The sequence below is a fragment of the Gekko japonicus genome, unplaced genomic scaffold, assembly GCF_001447785.1.
Source record: "Gekko japonicus isolate JY-2015 unplaced genomic scaffold, Gekko_japonicus_V1.1 scaffold354, whole genome shotgun sequence".
Classification (NCBI taxonomy): domain Eukaryota; kingdom Metazoa; phylum Chordata; class Lepidosauria; order Squamata; family Gekkonidae; genus Gekko; species Gekko japonicus.
Genome location: NW_015161415.1, coordinates 1,206,782 through 1,225,733, shown reverse-complemented (window position 1 = coordinate 1,225,733; position 18,952 = coordinate 1,206,782). Strand labels below are relative to the sequence as shown.

The following is an 18,952-nucleotide window of genomic DNA, read 5'->3' as shown; positions in this document are numbered from 1 at the left end:
CCCCAAGCACCAAGAGTACAGAGCATCACTTGCCTCAGACTGAGAGTTCCTATCTATACCTTGTGGCTAATAGCCACTGATGGACATCTGCTCCATATGTTTATCTAATTTCCTCTTGATGCTGTCTATGCTTGGAGCTGCCACCACCTCCTGTGGCAGTGAATTCCATGTGTTAGTGGGAACCTTGGTTGGAAGTGATTTCTGCAATCCCTTTCACTCCCTCCTGCTTGGAAGTGGGGGGAAGTGAAAGGGATAACTGAAATGGCTTGCATCTATTCCAGCCTAACAGTAAGTGTGGGACTATCCACTTGGACTTCACTTGCCCACAGCGCCTGCTTGCAAAAGCCATTTAAAGGCAATGATCCCTTTAATGGCTTTTTCAAGATCTCCCCCCTTCCATTCTGCTGGCCTTTGGGAGCCACTATCAGCAGAAAGGAGGGAAGATCCATGAGCCTCATGAACTGAACTGGTTTGCAAAGCGGGGAAAGTTTCTCCTGGTTTGTGGTTCATGGTTTGTGGGACGTCACGAACCATGAACCGAGATGAACCCCCATGTTCCCGGTTTGTGCCCATCCCTAGTGCTGACAGAAGTATAGTAGTTGCTGAAGATAAAAATTCAAGGTTATAATGAAACAACTCCAGGAAGAGTTATTGCAAATGAATGCTCAATTAGTTAAGACTAAATTCCAAAAGTAAGTCATACAGTTTTTGTAGTTCATGCAAGCGTTTTACCATTCTGATCTCAGATTTTATTTGGAAGTAATCCTTATTGATTTCATAACTGGCAGTGAAATTGCTTAGAGCGTAAATCTAGCATACCTCAGGTCTTACAGGATCTTCTATGCCAACCACACAAATGCAGGTCAGGTCAGTTAAAATATCATTTTCATTGTCCCAGTCTGGCTCAGGGTTGTTGGAGAAGTCTCGATATGCAACACAGATGGTTCTTAGTCCATCACAGGCCATGGGTTCAATCACCTTCTTTACCATCTCATCCCTGTCACGGGGTCTAAAGATGCGAGGCTCACCTGCTGCATTAATGATCTTAGAACACCTGAAAATAAATTATATAATCAACAATTGTATAGCTGTGAAAGAAACTGCTGAGGAATCTATGCAGTATGTGGTATGAAAAAATTAACTAGAAAAATGGTTACCCCTTTCTTAAGCTACAAGGTGAACAGAATATCACTTAACATTTCTTAATTATAAGAAATCTATTTATCATCTATTTATAAATAAGAATTTGGAGGGAGAATTGCCAACTGCTGCCGGAATGCATGCTAAAGAAGCCTAGCCCGCCAAAGACTCACAGATGTGACTGTTGGGTTTGAATGGCTGGGTTCAGATCCTTGGAGAGCCCCAAGACCTACCCAAGATCCTTGGGAGAGCCCCAAGACCTTGGCTTTAAGAAAGTGACAGTCAATAAAACTGTAAACCACAGTGTTCTCACACACATGATAACAACCAATAAAAATATTGTTGCACATTTAGAATATTAAAAAGTGCTATATTAAATATTAATAATACTTAACAAAGTTCTGAGCAAGGTTAACAGAGAACTGAAAAACAAATGTGGTCATTATCTACCAGGAAGTTCTCCTACACAGCACCACTTTAATGAATGATACCTCTTTAAGGGCACAATAAAACTGCCAACAGCTACTACTCCATTCAAATGGATTTATGGAGAAGATGGATTTTGCCCCTGGAGGGCATATAAAAGTTTTATGCTATTTTCTTGCTGAACATTTCAAGAGCTTAGTATTTGTGTGTTTAGAGTAGTAAAATTGTATTAATATTATAATAAGAACTGGATCATAAGCATACAGAATTTAGTGTAAAGTGTTCAGTGTAGATACTGTGTACATACTTCTTTAGGACAATTTCTGAAGCTCCTTTGGTGTACATTCGGAAGCTACCATCTGGTAATTTAATGACAGTGCTCATTGACTTTCTCACAGAGTTAAATGTGTACACTTTGTACAGCTTCTCTTCAGGGATCTGATTCCGGATAGGCTGATAATCCTGCTTTAGGTTCAAGACAAACCCCAATAAACCACATTCTGTCTTGTTGCCAACCTGACGAGGTAGACCACCTTCCTTTTCTGGTGGCTAAGGAAAAAGAAAGAATTAGATTCAAACCTTTTCTTATGTCCAGCAGTCCAGCATACTGATATAAAATAAATGTTACATGAAGTTTTATATTCCTTTTCCCCAGCTTTTTTTTTTTTTTGGGGGGGGAGGTAAATAGAAACAGTTATGTTATGGAATGGACTACTTGCAAGGAGGGACATTTGACCTTTTCTCCTTGGACTGTCTCCCCCCCCCATTTGAAATTGCTCTCTCCAATTGTTTTTCACCTTGATGGAGATAAAATATTTGGACCTCTATTCTTTCCCATACAAAGAGAAAAGCTGGGGAGGGGGGAGTGAAAAATGGTCACAGGGTTCAGTACTCCCTTCCCTGCCAGATTGCTTCTCAAGACTGCAGCTATTTTCTCTCTTTAAAAAAAAAAAAGAGCCAGGGGAAGATATTATACAACTGCATGTAACCTGTAGCTTATGCTTTACAGCGCTGTAATAAGTTCTTAAGCCATCACAGTTTGAATTAAAAACCTTTGTACCAAAATGCAGTTATTCAGATTTAAAACGTGACTAGAGGTTACTCAGAATTTTGCTAGAGCAGCTCTGTTCTAGATCAACTGTAAACCAAATGTTTCCTGTTCAGAGCTTGCCAGTGATGAGTCACTGGATCATCCAGGGAAAGCCACTATTTCTCAGACCCAGTTCCCCATCTGTCATGTGGGGGCAACAATAATGGCCCATTTATTTATTTGTTTCATTAATAGTCCATCTTTCTCACTGAGATTCAAGGCTGATAAAAATTTAGCAATACAACAGAAGCATTATAAAACATATAACAAACATTGTAATAAGAACAGATGATTAAGTCAGCAAGCAATGCAATAAAAACAGTGTAAGAAATGACAGAAGAAATGCAAAAAAAAAAAAACGGATTATAGAAATCAGGAGACAACATAGTAAAAGCAAGAAATGCATACAATAAACTATGCAATAAACTACCATTCTGGATTTTGTTTTGTTTTGCTTTAAGGATTACTGAGATAACATCTCAAAAGTGCTTTGAGTCCTGTTGAATGCTAAATCTCCTTATTTTTCTCCTTTTGTGCCCTTCAGCAAGTTAAGGCTTAATTTAAATACTTCTTTTAAATCTATATTTTTCTTAAATAGCAGCTCATTTACCTGGGAAAATGTGAAGACAGATATAGAGAGAATGCTTAGCTTTGGTCAATATAGCACCCCTCCAACTATAGGTCAGCTAGCATTGAATCCAGTAGCATCCTAAGAGCTTAACAAGATTTTTGGGGGATAAGCGTTCCCGGATAGAAGCTCCCTTCATCAGATACGAGTCAGAATGGAGATCGCTGAGTCCTTATATCCCAGTCAGAAGGTGGGACGGGTGTTTCAGAGAAGGAACTCAGGATACAGAGGTACAATGCAAATTATAATCAGGTTGAGTAAAGCAGAGGGGAAAATTTTGGAGAGAGAAAATGATCATATGTAGTAAAATAAGAATCTTATATCTCTATTCAGCCTGGGAGGGTATCATTGTTCTCAACTTGTGAATGAACTCAGGTTCAGCATTCTCACATTGTAATCTCCCCTTGAAGCTTCTCTGAGGACTGCCACTCTTAGGTCAGCAATAGAATAATATGGAAGATTAAAATGTAAAATGATTCCTGAGTTCCTTCTTTGAAATGCCCCTCCCCCTTTCTGACTAGGATATAAGGACTCAGAAATCTCCATTCTGACTTCTGGTTGCAGTCACACGAGCCAGAAAAAATAGGGGGGGGGGAGGCTATTTCCTCTGGAGGAATTTGACCCGCAGTTGCATGATCACACCTCCGTTTGAAACTGCGGGCACAGTCCATCAGTGTGTGATCAGATGCAACTGTGGGTGAGTTGGGGTTTTTTGTGCCTTCCCCCCCCCATGCACTTAACCAAGGGATCGATGAATCACACCTCCGCACCGAGGACTCCCAATGGAGTTTGCGATGATGCACATACTGCGAAGGGGCGGGAAAACAATGGCATGGAGTCGGGATGGCCTGATCAGACCATCCCAATGCCATGAGAGCACGCTGGAGTGATCAGACACAGGAAAGTCTGTATGTGGCCCGTCGCAACCCGTTTACTACCGGATTTCCCCCGGTGTCTTTTAACTCCGCTTCTGTTTGTGGAGCAGAACGGGTTTTCGACAGCTGCGGGGCACTTCCCAGATGTTGTTGTCTGATCGCGCCCTTTAAATCCACCCAGCATTTGCACTTATGTCGGGTCTAATTGTGCGTATGATTGCAGCCTCTACCTGATAAATGGAGCTTTGACTCTTCAAAGCTTATACCCCCAATATCTTATTCATCTCTTGATGAACTTGAATCTAGCTGTTCCACTGCAACCAACATGGCTGCTTAAACTACAGGTCAATTACCCATGATAGTTTCTTCTGAAAAATGCCGCCGGAGATGGAAGAATGCATGCAGAATAGGGTTGCCAAATGAATTTTGGCCGGGAGCGGGGGGCTCCCGGATGGCGTCTAACTCGTGTGCGCGCGTCAAACTGGAAGTGACGTCGCACGCTGGGGGCAAGGCCACATCATTTGAGGGGAAAACAAAGAGTTTCCCCCTCAAATGGCGTGGCCCCGCCCCCAGCATGCGACGTCACTTCCGGGTGACGCGCGCACAGGGGTGGGGTTTCCCCCGGGCCCAATTCCGCGCGGGGCGGAAGTCGGGCCTTGAAAGTGGGGGGAAATCTGCCCCCCCGGGGGGATTTGGGAACCCTAATGCAGAACCAGTTGTGCTGGATCAGACTTTCACTAGATTTCACATGGGAGATGGTATTTAAAAAGAGGAAGGGGAAATGCTACAGTGGCTTGAGACAGCAAATGTTTGTTGTTCTTACAATAAAGCAAGTTGGTGAGAACCTACCCTTCTTTGGATTTAGAAATATTATTGAAGGCTCTGATTGCTGCAAGGAAACATTCAAAACACACAAATATGGCAAACCACAAAGAAGAAAAACTTTAATATGGGTAATAGTACAGGTAATAATCCCAACACGTTTCAAACCAGCAGGGGAAGTTATTCAGCATTGTCTGTTAGGTAAAGGTAAAGGTTCCCTTGCTCGAAAGCCAGTCGAATCCAACTCTAGGGTTGCGGTGCTCATCTCCGTTTCAAAGCCGAAGAGCCAGCGCTGTCTGAAGACATTTCCGTGGTCATGTGGCCGGCATGACTAAACACCAAGGCGCACAGAACGCTGTTACCTTCCCGCTGAAGTGGTCCCTATTTATCTACTTGCAATTTCTTGCTTTCGAACTGCTAGGTTGGCAGGAGCTGGAACTAGAGACGGGAGCTCATTCCACCATGCAGCACACTCGGGTCTCGAACTGCTGAACTACTGACCTTCCATAGCCTGCAGTTCAGCGTCTTAACCACTTGAGCCACCGCAGCTGTTAGCAAGTAACTATTGTACAGCATTGTTCACACATAAAAGGTCAGTTGTAGAGCCTAACGACCTACACGTTCCCTTTGGTATATACACAAGTCTCTTTCATGGTGGCTTTCTTTGAACTCTTAGACGTACGCAAGTCTACTTAGAATGGCTGTGGAGGAGTATGTCTGAGTAGAAACATGTAAAGATTAAGCACTTGCAGCTCTGTACATGTTATAATGACTTCAGCATATTTCCCACTTGTCACTTTTATTTGCTTTCTGAATTGGAGGGAAATATTTGCCAGTTTATTAAAAAAAACACATTACTATAAAATTTAACATAATTTATTTTCAAGAAATTATAAATGTACAAGTGGGGGACCCCTCAAGGACTTGCAGGGGGCATCTTATTCCCTCCTGCCCACAATTTCCTTTTTCCTTTCCCTGAAAGTCCACCCTAGCCCCTCCCATTGTCCTGTTTCCATCTCGCCTTCCTACACACCAGTCAACCTACCTACTATATATGTCCCCACTCTTCAGATTTCTATCCTTCCTTCCCCCCATCTTCAGCCATGTATATATAATTTTTTTACTTCATTTATTTTTTCTCCACAGTGGGGACCCAAAGCTTTCGTCATTCTCTTCTCCTCCATTTTATTCTCACAAAAAACCCTGCGAGGTATATTAGGATGAGACAGTATATGACCAGCTCCAAGTTACCCAGGGAGCTCCCACATCCGAGTGGGGATTTGAACCTGATCTTAAACTGTCTTAAACTGTAACTAATATACCACATTGTCTTTCATGGGGCAGCTGCTGCTGAACAATTTGCAACAGAAGCTTCCCTCAACACAAAACATTCAAAAGCCTAAACTTTGGCAGAGCATAATAAAAACTGAACCAGTGAATATAGTTCTAACATAGCCGTGATTAGTACCAAATCTCCCCATACCCCCACATAGTCATTATGAAAACTCTTTATTACATTAGGCTTTTTAGTTATGGCTTACAAATAATTTTTTATTTAGTTGAATGGTTGACAGCACATGTAGAAGCATAAACTTGGAAGTTTTGAAATAGGGCTTACAGTTCGCTAGACCTTTCGTGGCAGCTGCAGATCCCATAATCTCTGCATGATGCATTAAAGTGAAGAATACAGTAGTGAAAATTAGCCGCGACATAACTGGTTCTGCAGTGTTTTAACATGTGCAAACTGTGTGCTGAAACTTTCTTAGTGATGGCTTTTCTCAATCCTTAGTGTGAGGTACTCTGGTTTGTATTTGGAACAAAGGCTGCTTTTATGTTATTGCATGTGTGCTAACTCTCAGAGTTAAAGAAATAAAAGAGACTAAATTTCCCATAAATGCCTATTATTCATTCTTTTGGATGTTCACGACCTCTAGTCAGTCCCATGGCTAGCAGCTAGATTATTTACTTAGTGGTGTACCCTGAACTGATTTGAGGACTCTTCCTTGGTGATGTATCCTGAATTGTTGAGAGGATTCCTAACCTCAAGTTTCTATCTTGCTAAACTTATAATAAACCAAGCTGAGCTTTATCTGTGTCATAGAATATCCTGCCATCATGAGTGCACAAGCACCTAAAGAGGGGCTGCCACAGACACGACCTGCACACATAAATGCTTGTTTATCCCCTTATATAAAACAGATGGAGTTTCCATAGTGCTTATTTAGACCTCCCAAATAATCTTAAACCAGTTTAGTTTAAAATGTTCATATGTAAGCAGAGGTCATTTCGGGGGGGATCGCGGGGGATCGCAGTTCCCCCAGGTGAAGTACAGGGGGTGGGGCACATGACGAAGCCCCGCCCCCTGCTTCCGGTCCTCATTCAGCCAGGAGGAGGCAGGAGAAGAGGGAGGGTAAGTTGCTTCCCAGCAGTGGAGCTGCAAGGCCGGCGGCGGCCGGGACCGTTGGGGGCAGGGTGTGTTGCCTTATGACACACTTCTGGTGATGTCAGGGTGTGTGGCATATGCTAATGAGTTATGCTAATGAGTTCCCCTAGCTCTTTTTCTACGAAACGACCCCTGTATGTAAGTATGAAACAACTGAGGAAGATTTGCTTAAGTTATATGCTGCCTTTCCACAGACCCACCTTTTAATTATTTGGAAACAAGGTAGGCAGTTATTATCTGTACTGAACATATTTCCTATCAGAATAATAATTCAAGAGTAAGAAGCCATATGAAGAACAAATAGTTTCACCTTCTCACTTGCTGTGTATCATCTGATGCGATGCTAGCGAAATGCAGGACACCTTGATAAACACTCAGGGAAGCCCTGATCTCAGAGAAAACACTATTTCCTTGGAATGAAACAATAAACTCCACAAATTTTAGGACAGAGATGACTTTTCTTTTATCATGTTACAGAGGCAGGACAGAGATGGCCATATGCCCACCTGCCAGGAAGAGGCAAGATAGATGGCTATTTGCATACCTTGAGTTGGACCATAAAAGGTTTGAGGTCATATGCCTTAATCTGATTGGAGAGAGATGAAAGGCAGCACAAGTGGGGCCTTAAAACCAATTTCAGGATAGGTCGGTGTGAAACCCTCCCAGCTAGGGAGGAAAGTCTGACACATTGTGAGAAAGTGGTGCAAGCAAAGACTCAGGGATGCAGTGGGGGGGGGGATGCAGTGAGGTACGCCATAACTAGCCTCTGTTTCAAAGATCCGGTGTGCATGTGCCCATTCCATTGAGGGAAATATCAAGGTAACACCAATAACTGTAAACTGAATTCTCATGTTATTTTTATTTCTTTTCTTTGCTCAGCAACATTCTGTAGTGTTCTGATAATAGTGTTTTCCAGGATTCTTGTGCTCAAGTGAAATGAGATTGTATTTTAATAAATAAAGATCTTTGCTCTTTCTAAAGGTCTCAGACTCTGTTCAAAAGATCTCACTTAGGGTGCCTGGCTGCTTCTCCACACACAGAATTTGGCCACTTTAGAGGTTGGTCCCATTGGACCAGTCTGCAAAGAGGAGATATGTGAGAATTTTTCAGATCTTCCTGGAAGCTTATATCAAGTAGGGGTGAAATATGTGGAATGGATGTCCTTATGAAATGGGCAGTATAATAACACACGTTTCACCGTTTTGACTGTACTCAATTGTCAGGAGCACCGACGTTGAAGGTAGGGAATATGTAAGTATCTCCCTTCCAGTAGTACTGAGGGCAGGAAATCCTACCCCGCGCCACTCAGAGGGCTAGGCTTCTGCCCAGGAGCCTATGGAACTCTCGGCTACTGTTATAGCCTATCACGAGTGTGGGGGTGTGTTTGGGTGTGGGGTTTATTGCACATATAAGCCAGCCTGTGTGCTGTTGTCTTGTTCTTAACTGGAAATAAAGTATGAGAGCTGAATTCACTAGTAAGTCTCAGTACTTTTCACTGGTGACAAGGATGGGATACCACCTCCCATAAAAAATGACCAGGAAAAAGATTCGAGCATACTCCAGAACAAGTGACACTGTGGCAGTGCAAGCATGACAGAGTGCCACACAGAAAACCCAAAAGACCAACAGAAACATTTATACAGGCCCTTCCCTGTGTAAATTGATGGTGCAACCAGAAGTACAGGGATGTAGCAGGTCAGGCCAGGGTAGAGTTGGGTAGAGTTTATTTATTTATTTATTTTTCGCATTTATACCCCGCCCTCTCCGTGGGCTCAGGGCGGCTTACAGGGGCCAGACTCTCTCTCCCCCCTCCCAAGCAAGGAAGGTGGTGTGGAAAGCAACACCACCAACCTTGCAGGCTGCACATGCATGCAGCAATTGGCTGAAACTGGCCTCCCCCGCTTCCTGGTTGGTCTTTTGGGGTTTCTGTGTGGCACTGTGGCATGCTTGCACTGCCACAGTGCCACTTGTTCTGGAGTGTGCCACTTGATCTTATGGCAAACAAGCACCTCCCAAGACAGTTCACTTTCCCTGAGATACTCTGGGAGAATCTGACTACTGGGTGCTGCCTGCTTGCCTGCCTTAAGTGCTGCAGGCTGGGTTTCCCCATTGGAAACAGTGGAGATAATGGGGGTAACCTGTTTGGGTGCCCATAGAATTGAGCCCACTGGTCCAATTGCTTGGGACATGGGGTTTATGTGGGGAGAGGCTCCCAAAGCTACCCTAAAAATTTGGAGCCTCTCCCTCAAACATCCTCCCCCCCAGAGACACTAACAGCACTGTGGGAAACAAGTAACTATTTTTCCCACCATAGAGAACAATGGAGGGGATGGGGGCAACCTGTTTAGGGGCCCGTAGAATTGGACCCCCTGGTCCAATGTTCTTGAAACATGGTGGGTATCTTGGGGAGAGGCTCCAGCAGCTACCCTGTGTGATTAGAGCCTCTCCCTCAAATCCTCTCCCCTCCAGTCCCCAGAATATACCCTATGTTTTTGCCATTGACTTCAATGGCCCATAGGATATAATGGGGCCGAATTACCACCGAATTTCAGCGACAATTCGGCGGCAAGCCGATACAGATCAGAGAATCTGATTTGGCCCACAGCAGCCCGAAAGGGGCCCAAATGGGCCATTTTCAGGGGTGCATTCGGTTTGTCCGAACCGAATGCACATCCCTAGTTATAGTCTATCATGAGTGTGGGGGGGTGTTTGGGTGTGGGGTTTATTGCACATATAAGCGGGCCTGCGAGCCGGGAACTTTGTCTTGTTCTTAACTGGAAATAAAGTATGAGAGCTGAATTCACTAGTAAGTCTCAGTACTTTTCAATTCCCTACTGCCAGACTGAGTTGCACCTTAGCTCTATCAGCTTGAAGAGTTGTATCCCAGATTTGTTAAGTATTTCTTTAGCTCCCAAAAACCTATTGCAAAAGGAGAAAGGCCAAGAAGTTGTATTTTATTCTCAACAGCATCCATCCAACCTGAGCAGTAGCTATCCAAAAAAATTAAGGAGGTTAATCCAGACAGGTTGAGGTTTAGCTTGAGCCAAAAATATATAGCTTGATACCAACTATGAGCTTCAAATGACATCTGCCCCAATTCTGTTCTAAGAATTGCATTTGGTGGGCAACATGGAACACCAAATATGCATCTAATTAATTTAAACTGAACTGCTTCCAAGGGATGGAAGTCTTTGTATAAACAGATTTGAGAACTGTACAGGAGGCTGGGGCAGGTGATGCTCTGTATTCTTGGTTCTTGGGAAGGGCAACAGTGGGAGGGCTTCTAGTGTCCTGGCCCCACTGCTGGACCTCCTGATGGCACCTGGTATTTTTGGCCACTGTGTGACAGAGTGTTGAACTGGATAGGCCATTGGCCTGATCCAATATTGGCTTCTCTTATGTTCTTATGCATATAAAATCAGGCATTGATCCAGAATAGAGTAACTGGACCTAGAGCTTACTTGTTCTTCAACTATGATGCTCTCTCGATCTAACCAGTTCCCAAACTTCCAGCACAAGTGCCCAGCATAAAACTTACTCACTACCCAAAGCAAGCTAATTGGGAGAAAATTAGAGGGGTTAGATTTGTCCCCTTTGTGTATATTCGGACAATAATGGCTAGGCCTCAAACAGTGTCCACACACAAATGGAGAAGCAGGGCATTTTGCCATCCCAAGTAAGGAGGAAGGTGAACCTACAGCAGATTGTATTCCTCCTGGGCAATATGGAAGAAAACGTGTGGTCAGAAATTGGAAGGCAGGTGATCAGTCAGTGGCTTGAAGAGGCTTTCATCCTTGGAAGCCTGATGACGAACAGATCTAGACCTGATAATGAGTGCAAACCTATTGCCTCCTCCCACACCACTATCTTCATCATGTTCTGGTTTCCCAAGCAAGTTGTTTGTGTCACCTGCATGGTGAACTACACCTGTTAGCAAGACCCTGAATAAAATCTGTGAACTCACAAGATGGTTAAGGACTTCTTTTCATGCATTCGTTATTACAAATTTTAGTCCTAGTTTTTAGATTTAATTGTCCTGTAATGATAATAGTGAGAATTATCACCCAGTGAGTATTAGTAGCTTGGTTAACAGTTGAGCCATCAATGAGATGTGATAGAACCACATGCTAGAGAATCTGATGAAGGGAGCTCTGACTCTCAAAAGTTTACACTCTGGAAATCTTATTGGTTTTTAAGGTGCTATTAAATGCGGAAGACCAGAAGGCCTGGTGTGATCTGGTCCATGGGGTCGCGAAGAGTCGGACTCGACTGTGCGACTGAACAACAAATTAAATGCAAATCTTGCCCTGAGAAGATACTCGTGAATTAGTTTATACAAGCTAGGGATCTGCAGGTAATTACAAGAGGGGAGAATGATATGGTGATATTATTTTGAAGGCACTCAGAAAGTTTCAAAAGCTGGCATTTAAATGCTATGTATTTCTATAATATTGATTAACAATATTAATAATAATTATCTCTTCTTCTTTTAGGCTTTTCTCTTAGCAAGAATTTTCACATATACATTAATATTTATAAAAAGATGAAATCCTGCAAACCAAAACATTTAAAAAAATTATAATTAGCTCTGCAGTGTTCTTTTGGCAAATGAAGTAAATACCTTTATTTTTTATTTTTAGTTTAGGGATATTAAACTAATGGATATTCCCTAGTAAAAAACTCAGGCATTGTTTAATACATTTCTCGATGCAGCACAGATACAAACACTTTGGCAAGTTAATGGACCTAAATTTAGCATGCATATCCATGCATATCTAGCCGTGTGTTGCATTTAAAGCATTTTTTATCTTCTGAATTAAGCTACTGATTGAATGATTTTCAAGTATAATCTGAACCAGAAAATTGTCTCTTTCCAGGCAGCTGATTCCTAAATAGCTTTATTCAAAGAAAGCCAGAATTCCAAAAACACTGATTCATATATTTGGCATTTTAATATGCACTGTATACTGGCAGTAAGATTCTAAACTGATCTAACAGCAAATATTTATTTGAAGTTAATAAAAAAGAACTAGCAAAGCATGGAGATCTTTTTCAAAATAGTTTATGAGGGAGTGAGGCTTAAAATATATATGGGGAAAGTATCTATTTAAATTAGCCTATTTACATTTTAATGGGTTTGGGGATTTCTCCTCCCCCAACTAATTAATTTGAACGCGTGAACAGGTAATGAATGATGGAAGACATACAGCAGCATAAATTTTCATACCTGTCCTTCTTCTATATATCATAATAGCCTAAGCCCTGTAACTTAAGAGATTCCTCCCCCCCCCAAAAAAAAACCCCAAACCCTTGTGCTGTTATATCTGTTTGGTCTTGACATGTACCCTGAGTGAAGTATATACTCAGCCATGCCTTGCCTAGAAGACTTTACATGCCTCCTTCTCCAGATCTTGATTACATTTTGGCCTGGGTCTCTATCACTGACCCAGGAAAACACTCCAAATGCTTTCAATTTATGTAGCTGAGAAGTTTCCCCTGTGGATTACTGCTCAGACATTTGAGATTTGCACCTGACAATCTGAATCTCTTCTTGTGACCTTCTCTAATTGATGGCTTTAAGCTTCCATTTTCTCCTTCTTTTCTGCCCTTTTGGCTTCTTACTTTCTCTTCTTTAGCAATATAGATTGTTCAAAGGTCATGGGCTCTTGGAATTCTTGCATTTTATTATGGGAATTCTAATATTTGACAATAATTTCTGTATGCATATTTTCATGACTGCTTGAATGTATTAATATTGAATGTATTATTATTTCATTCAGTAAAGTTCCCCGATTTCCCTATCTCCCAGGTCTCAGTAAACCTGCCTAGGAACCTTGTCTGACAATGTAACACATCCTTTGGCACTCTCACATAATTCCCCATCCCCCATAACCCCTTCCCCCACGAAGGCTGGGGAGCTGGAATTCTTTCTGCCATCTTATATATTGTATGTATGCTGTTTTTATCTACTGGTATTTATTGGTTTGTTTTAACTTAGTTTTAAACTGAGAGCTGTATACTATTCTGTTGTAAGCTGCCATGGGCCCTATTCATAGGGAAGGGCAGACTAGTAAATCCAATTTAATAAATAAATGAATAATAAATAAATAGTTACTAGTGTGTGTTTTCTTCAGCCAGGTGTTAAACTTAAGCTTGCAGTTCCTTTTAGCAAAGCAGGAAGGAAGGTTTCATCCTTATGATTACTTAGAATGTATTTGATCCAAAGTGGAAAATGGGCCTCAGCTGCACAGACATGTGTCTTTGCAACCATGAGCACTAACAAATGTGCCTACTTAAGCTGTGAATAATTCTCTAAGGAAGCCCTATTTAATTCTGCACCAAGATTAGAGCTCTCTATCTACCTTAGAACTCCCTTGTCTACATGTACACTAAAAAGAGGTGGGAATGTGGTGGCAGAATAGACAGAATGGGGGTATTATACTTTGAACTGATCCCATTTTTTTAAAAAAATCCTCCAAAATCTTCGCTAGAAGCCAAACATCAGTACTGTAGCTAGTAGTCCAAGTGAGAGCTTTTCTTTTTGATGTGCTAATTGATATTTATCTCAGGGGTAACTTTTATGTAGGAAAATGGCACCCCTGTTGTGCTGTTTCATGTGGTAAAATCTGTTCAACCACCTCAAGATCTCACTACGAACTGCATGTGCTCTCCAAGCCTCTTCTCTAAAAAGAAACAGATTTCACTCCCCCCCAAAGATGAATCAGATGGCATTCTTTCCTCCTGTTTTATATGCAGCATTTGCCAATGCAATGAGAATGTGACCCTACATCTGCATGCAATCAGAAATCCTGCAAAGCAAGTGCACATTAAAACCTTACTCAATGCATAGACAGATAAAACTGGGAACCTCATGACTCTGAGTTATCACCAGAACATCAAAAAGTCACGACACCTTGTTTTTTGGACTGCAACAAACAGACACAGTTACACAGTTTTCAGAAGTTAGTGTTGATAACTCTTGGTGTGAACCAAAGGTTGACAGCACAAGGGCTCTTGGCTGGAGTACACAGCTGGCAATGGAAACTACTGGAAAGGGAAAGCTACACAAACTGTATACCTGGAAAACAGGAGGAATACTAACATAGAACAAAATCTGTCGGACAATGCTAACATTAACACATCACAACTGTAGCCCTGGAGTGCTGTGTGGACACTAATGTGTTGAATGCAAGTTTTGTGTGTGTGTGTGTGTGTGTGTGTGTGTGTGTGAGAGAGAGAGAGGTATCTTAGTGGTTCTGGGGTCAATCTTTACCTAGACTAGGATGTTTGATAAATGCACTATTTCAGTGCAGATGGGAGCTGGTTAATATAGGGGTGGGATTTTTCAGAGATGGCCAGTATCTGGCATGGATGCTCAGTGCCTATTAAACCTCTGTAGCACCCCAAGGGTGGATGATGCAAGGGCCCGTATTTCCTCCACCTCTTCTGTAATACTGTACAATATCAGATCAGTGAGGCACAAAACTGCATGCCTCACTAAGATGTTACAGAAAGAAGAAATTGACCTGGTTTTCATAACTGAGACATGGCTGGAAGAAAATGACATGGTGTGCCTGTCTCAACTTACTCTGCCTGGTTATGCAGTCCCCCATCAACCCTGCATGGGTGGCCAGGGAGGAGAGATTGCTACTATCTTCTGTGAGTCCTTCAACTTCTGCAGACTCTCAGAATAAACTATAGTTGGCATTGACTGTATGCTTCTTACATTGGGAACTAAGGACAGATTAGGCATTCTACTTGTTTACCAGCTGCCTAGTTCCACAGTGGCCCCCTTTGCTGACTTGGCAGAAGTGTTTTCAGACGTGGTGCCAGAGATATCTAGACTGACAGTTCTGGGTGATTTCAACATTCATGAATGCTCCTTGATAGGATCAGCCCAGTTTTTTATAGCTTCTTTGGCTGCTATGGGCTTCTTTGAAATCATGATGGGCTCAACACATGAAAGAAGTCCCACCTTGAATTTAACCTCTTGCTCTGAGCCTTTGAGGTGTGTGTGGGGGTCTATTTTGGGGGTTGGAGATATGGCCTGAACCATGGTCTGAACATTAGCTACTGACGGCAAGAGGGAATATGGCACTGACACCCACCACACAAAAGGGAGGGCAGTTAAAATGGTCTGCCCACAAAAGCTAAGTGATCCTTCTGGACTCCAGAATGTTCTTGGGAATTTTAGGATTCAAACACATTCTTGTTGAAGGCTGCAGTGGGAGCTTGAAATGTGAATTTCCTTGAAGCTACTGCCAAGATTTCTCATTGTCGACTTTTCCCACCCCAGGCAGAAACCAGACCCATGGTTTATCATGGAACTGGGTGAACAGAAGATGTCTAGAAAGATCCTGTAAGATTCATGGAAAATTCATGCTGACTTTGACACAGAATGCTAAAATGCCGATTGGAAGACTTTTGAAGTGGTAGTGATAGTGGCAAAGAATATTACTTGTCCACAAATACTGTGTCAGCTAGTTCACAACCATCTCAGTTGTTCAAAATATTTTGGCATCTGCTGACTCCTAAAACTGAGCCTTTTTTCAGTAACAATTAGCTGTGACAGTTTCACAAAGTTTTTGTGGGGTTTTTTTGTCTGATAAAATAACATGAATATGCTCTGGATACTAGCTGTAATACAGAAGAAATGCTGAATACAGCATCTGGTTTGCTTATGGACCATTTTGACCAAGTTATTGTGATGGATCTTGACAGGATGCTGGGATTGTGAAGGCCACCACCTTTGCCCTAGACCCTTGCCCATTCTAGCTGCTAAAATTATGCAAGGACCACACTAACAAGCTTCTGAGGACTATCATAAACCAGTCACTAACTCAGGGCCACTTCCCTCAGCTACCTGAAGAGGCAATTATTCACCCACTACATAAAAATCATTCCCACATAAAAATGATGTGGCCAATAATCACCCAGTCTCTAATCTGCCCTTTCTAGACAAAGTGAATGAGAGAGCAGTAACAGACCAATGCCAGGCCTTCTTGCATAACTCATGTGCTCTGGACCCTTTACAGTCTGATTCCAGATCAGGCTATGGGATGGAGTTGTGTCTGTTGGCTTTAGCTGATGATCCCCATCTGAATGTAGACAAAGGCCATGGTTCACTGTTGTTCTTACTAGATCTACTGTCAGCCTTTGATACAGTATATCACGCCATCCTGTTGAGGCATTTTGAGACAGAAGTAGGTATCAGGGGATGTGCCGAACTGGTTCAAGTTGTTCCTCATGGATCAGACTCAAAGAGTTGTCATTGGAGACCATCTGTGTTCAGTGTAGGAGTTATTCAACCTCTATGGCCCAATCTGCATCTAGCATTTGCTCCACTGTTTTACCAAACCTATGCTGGGACAGAAATTCCTGTCTACATTGCATGCCACTTTCACTTCGTTTGATCTCTCGGTTTTATGGTAGCCATCTGCATAGATTTATGGTCATTTTATGGCCATTCAGGGGTGATTCTGCAGTCAGTATGGCGTTGACCCTAGGGTATTATTTGAATGTGGTTTTGAGCCACGTCTTTTTCTGTTCCAGTATGGGTTTGGTAAAACAGTGGAGCAAATGCTAGATGCAGTTTGGGCTTATGTAAAGCCTTTAGGAAAAATCATTCAGAGCTTTGGGACATGAAGATGATGCCCAGATCTATATCTCCCTATCTAAATACCCTGGTGATATGGTAGAGGTCATAAGACACTGCCTGACTGCTGTGGTCAAAAGGCCCAACATGAACAAATTGAAACTGAACTAGATGGAAGTCATTACGGCTAGGAAGGCAGTGCTCTTGAAGGACACTGTGCTTCCTATTTTTGATGGGGTTCAGCTGACCCTAGCCGACTCAGTTAAGAGCCTAAGGTTATTTCTGCTGGAGAAACAAGTTAATTCAGCTGCAAAAATGCTTTCTTCCAATTCAGTCTAGCCCACAAGACATCCCCTTACCTTGACACGGCCGATCTGGCCACTTGGATCCATGCCATGGTAACAGTGAGACTAGGTTCTCCCTTGAAGCCATCTCAGAGACTCCAGTTGATGCAGCATGCCACATCTAGGTAATTAAGGCGGACCATGCATATTACTTCTATTCTGCAGTCACTCAATTGGCTGCCCATCAGTTACTGGTTATCACATTCAAATCCCTTCATGGTTTTGGTTCCTCATATCTGCAAGACCACTTCTCAGCTTTGCTCACCTGAGCAGGGCCTTCTGCAGGTGCCAACTTGCAAATGGAAAAGATCAACAAATACCCACACATTCCCTGTTGTGGGCCCCACCTTATGCAATGGCGTGTCTTATGAGGCTAGGAAGGCTCCCACTCTCCTGGCCTTCTGCATATTATGCATAATTGAAATGTTCAGGAAGGGTTTTTTATACAAGGCTGTACTGTAATGAAATAGCTCAGATGTTTTGGCAAAGAGATAGGGACTGTGGACTATATCACCACATACTGACTGTTGCTGTAAGTGTGCTTTTATTATGTAACTTCTACATCTTTTAACATGTCATATTTAAATGTTTATGCTTTGTTTTAGCTCTATTTCATATTTCTGCAGGTTTTCAGATTCCTGCAGTCTAAGCCCTATTGCATATTTTCTTGGATGTCCCATCATGTTGATCACATTGATTTACACAGCTTAATCCATCTTGAGTCTCAGCAAAAAAGGCAGACTATAAATAAATAATTACTGGAAATCTGAAGCCTCTTATATAGTGTGTGTAGGTGTTTATATACACATACAGACAAAATAACAAAGTCAAACAATACTAGATCCTTTGTTACAAATTCCAATTTTTGGTGTTCTGAATAAGTTTGGAGATATTAGGAATAAATAATAATAATACAGTATGAAGTATGGACAGTAAGACTACAACGCCTTAGTAACAAGAGTTTCCCCAGAGTTCCAAGAATTAATAATACAAGCATATGAAAATGTAACAAAAAAGATGAAGCATTAATCTTAATGTCTATTAAATATCACAGAAGGAATCGCTAAGGGGATACATTTTGTGGCACACATGTTTAGCACTGCAACATACCATTTGGAACAGTGGCAATCAAACATAGGCTGATTGCAAGTTCACTGAACAACTTACTGGAAATCTGAAGCCTCTTATGTAGTGTGTGTAGGTGTTTATATACACATACAGACAAAATGACAAAGTCAAACAATACTAGATCCTGTGTTACAAATTCCAATTTTTGGTGTTTTGAATAAGTTTGGAGATATTCAGAATAAATAATAATAATACAGTATGGAGTATGGACAGCAAGACTGCAAGTAGTCTTGTAACTCCTTCGTTACAAGAGTTTCCCCAGAGTTCCAAGAATTAATAATACAGCCATATGAAAATGTAATAAAAAAGATGAAGCATTAATCTTAATGTCTATTAAATATCACAGAAGGAATCGCTAAGGGGATACATTTTGTGGCACACATGTTTAGCACTGCAACATACCATTTGGAACAGTGGCAATCAAACATAGGCTGATTGCAAGTTCACTGAACAACCCAAAT

The 18,952-nt window shown here is 42.0% G+C and overlaps 1 protein-coding gene across 1 annotated transcript in view; it reads right to left on the bottom strand.

Annotated features, from left to right (window-relative positions):
- Positions 1 to 18,952, bottom strand: part of LOC107124162 (plasma membrane calcium-transporting ATPase 2-like) — a 265,585-nt gene that overhangs the window by 69,953 nt on the left and 176,680 nt on the right. The window contains 2 exon segments of the mRNA XM_015427552.1: positions 820 to 1,054; positions 1,874 to 2,115. Of these exon segments, the coding sequence (XP_015283038.1) occupies positions 820 to 1,054; positions 1,874 to 2,115 (477 nt within the window).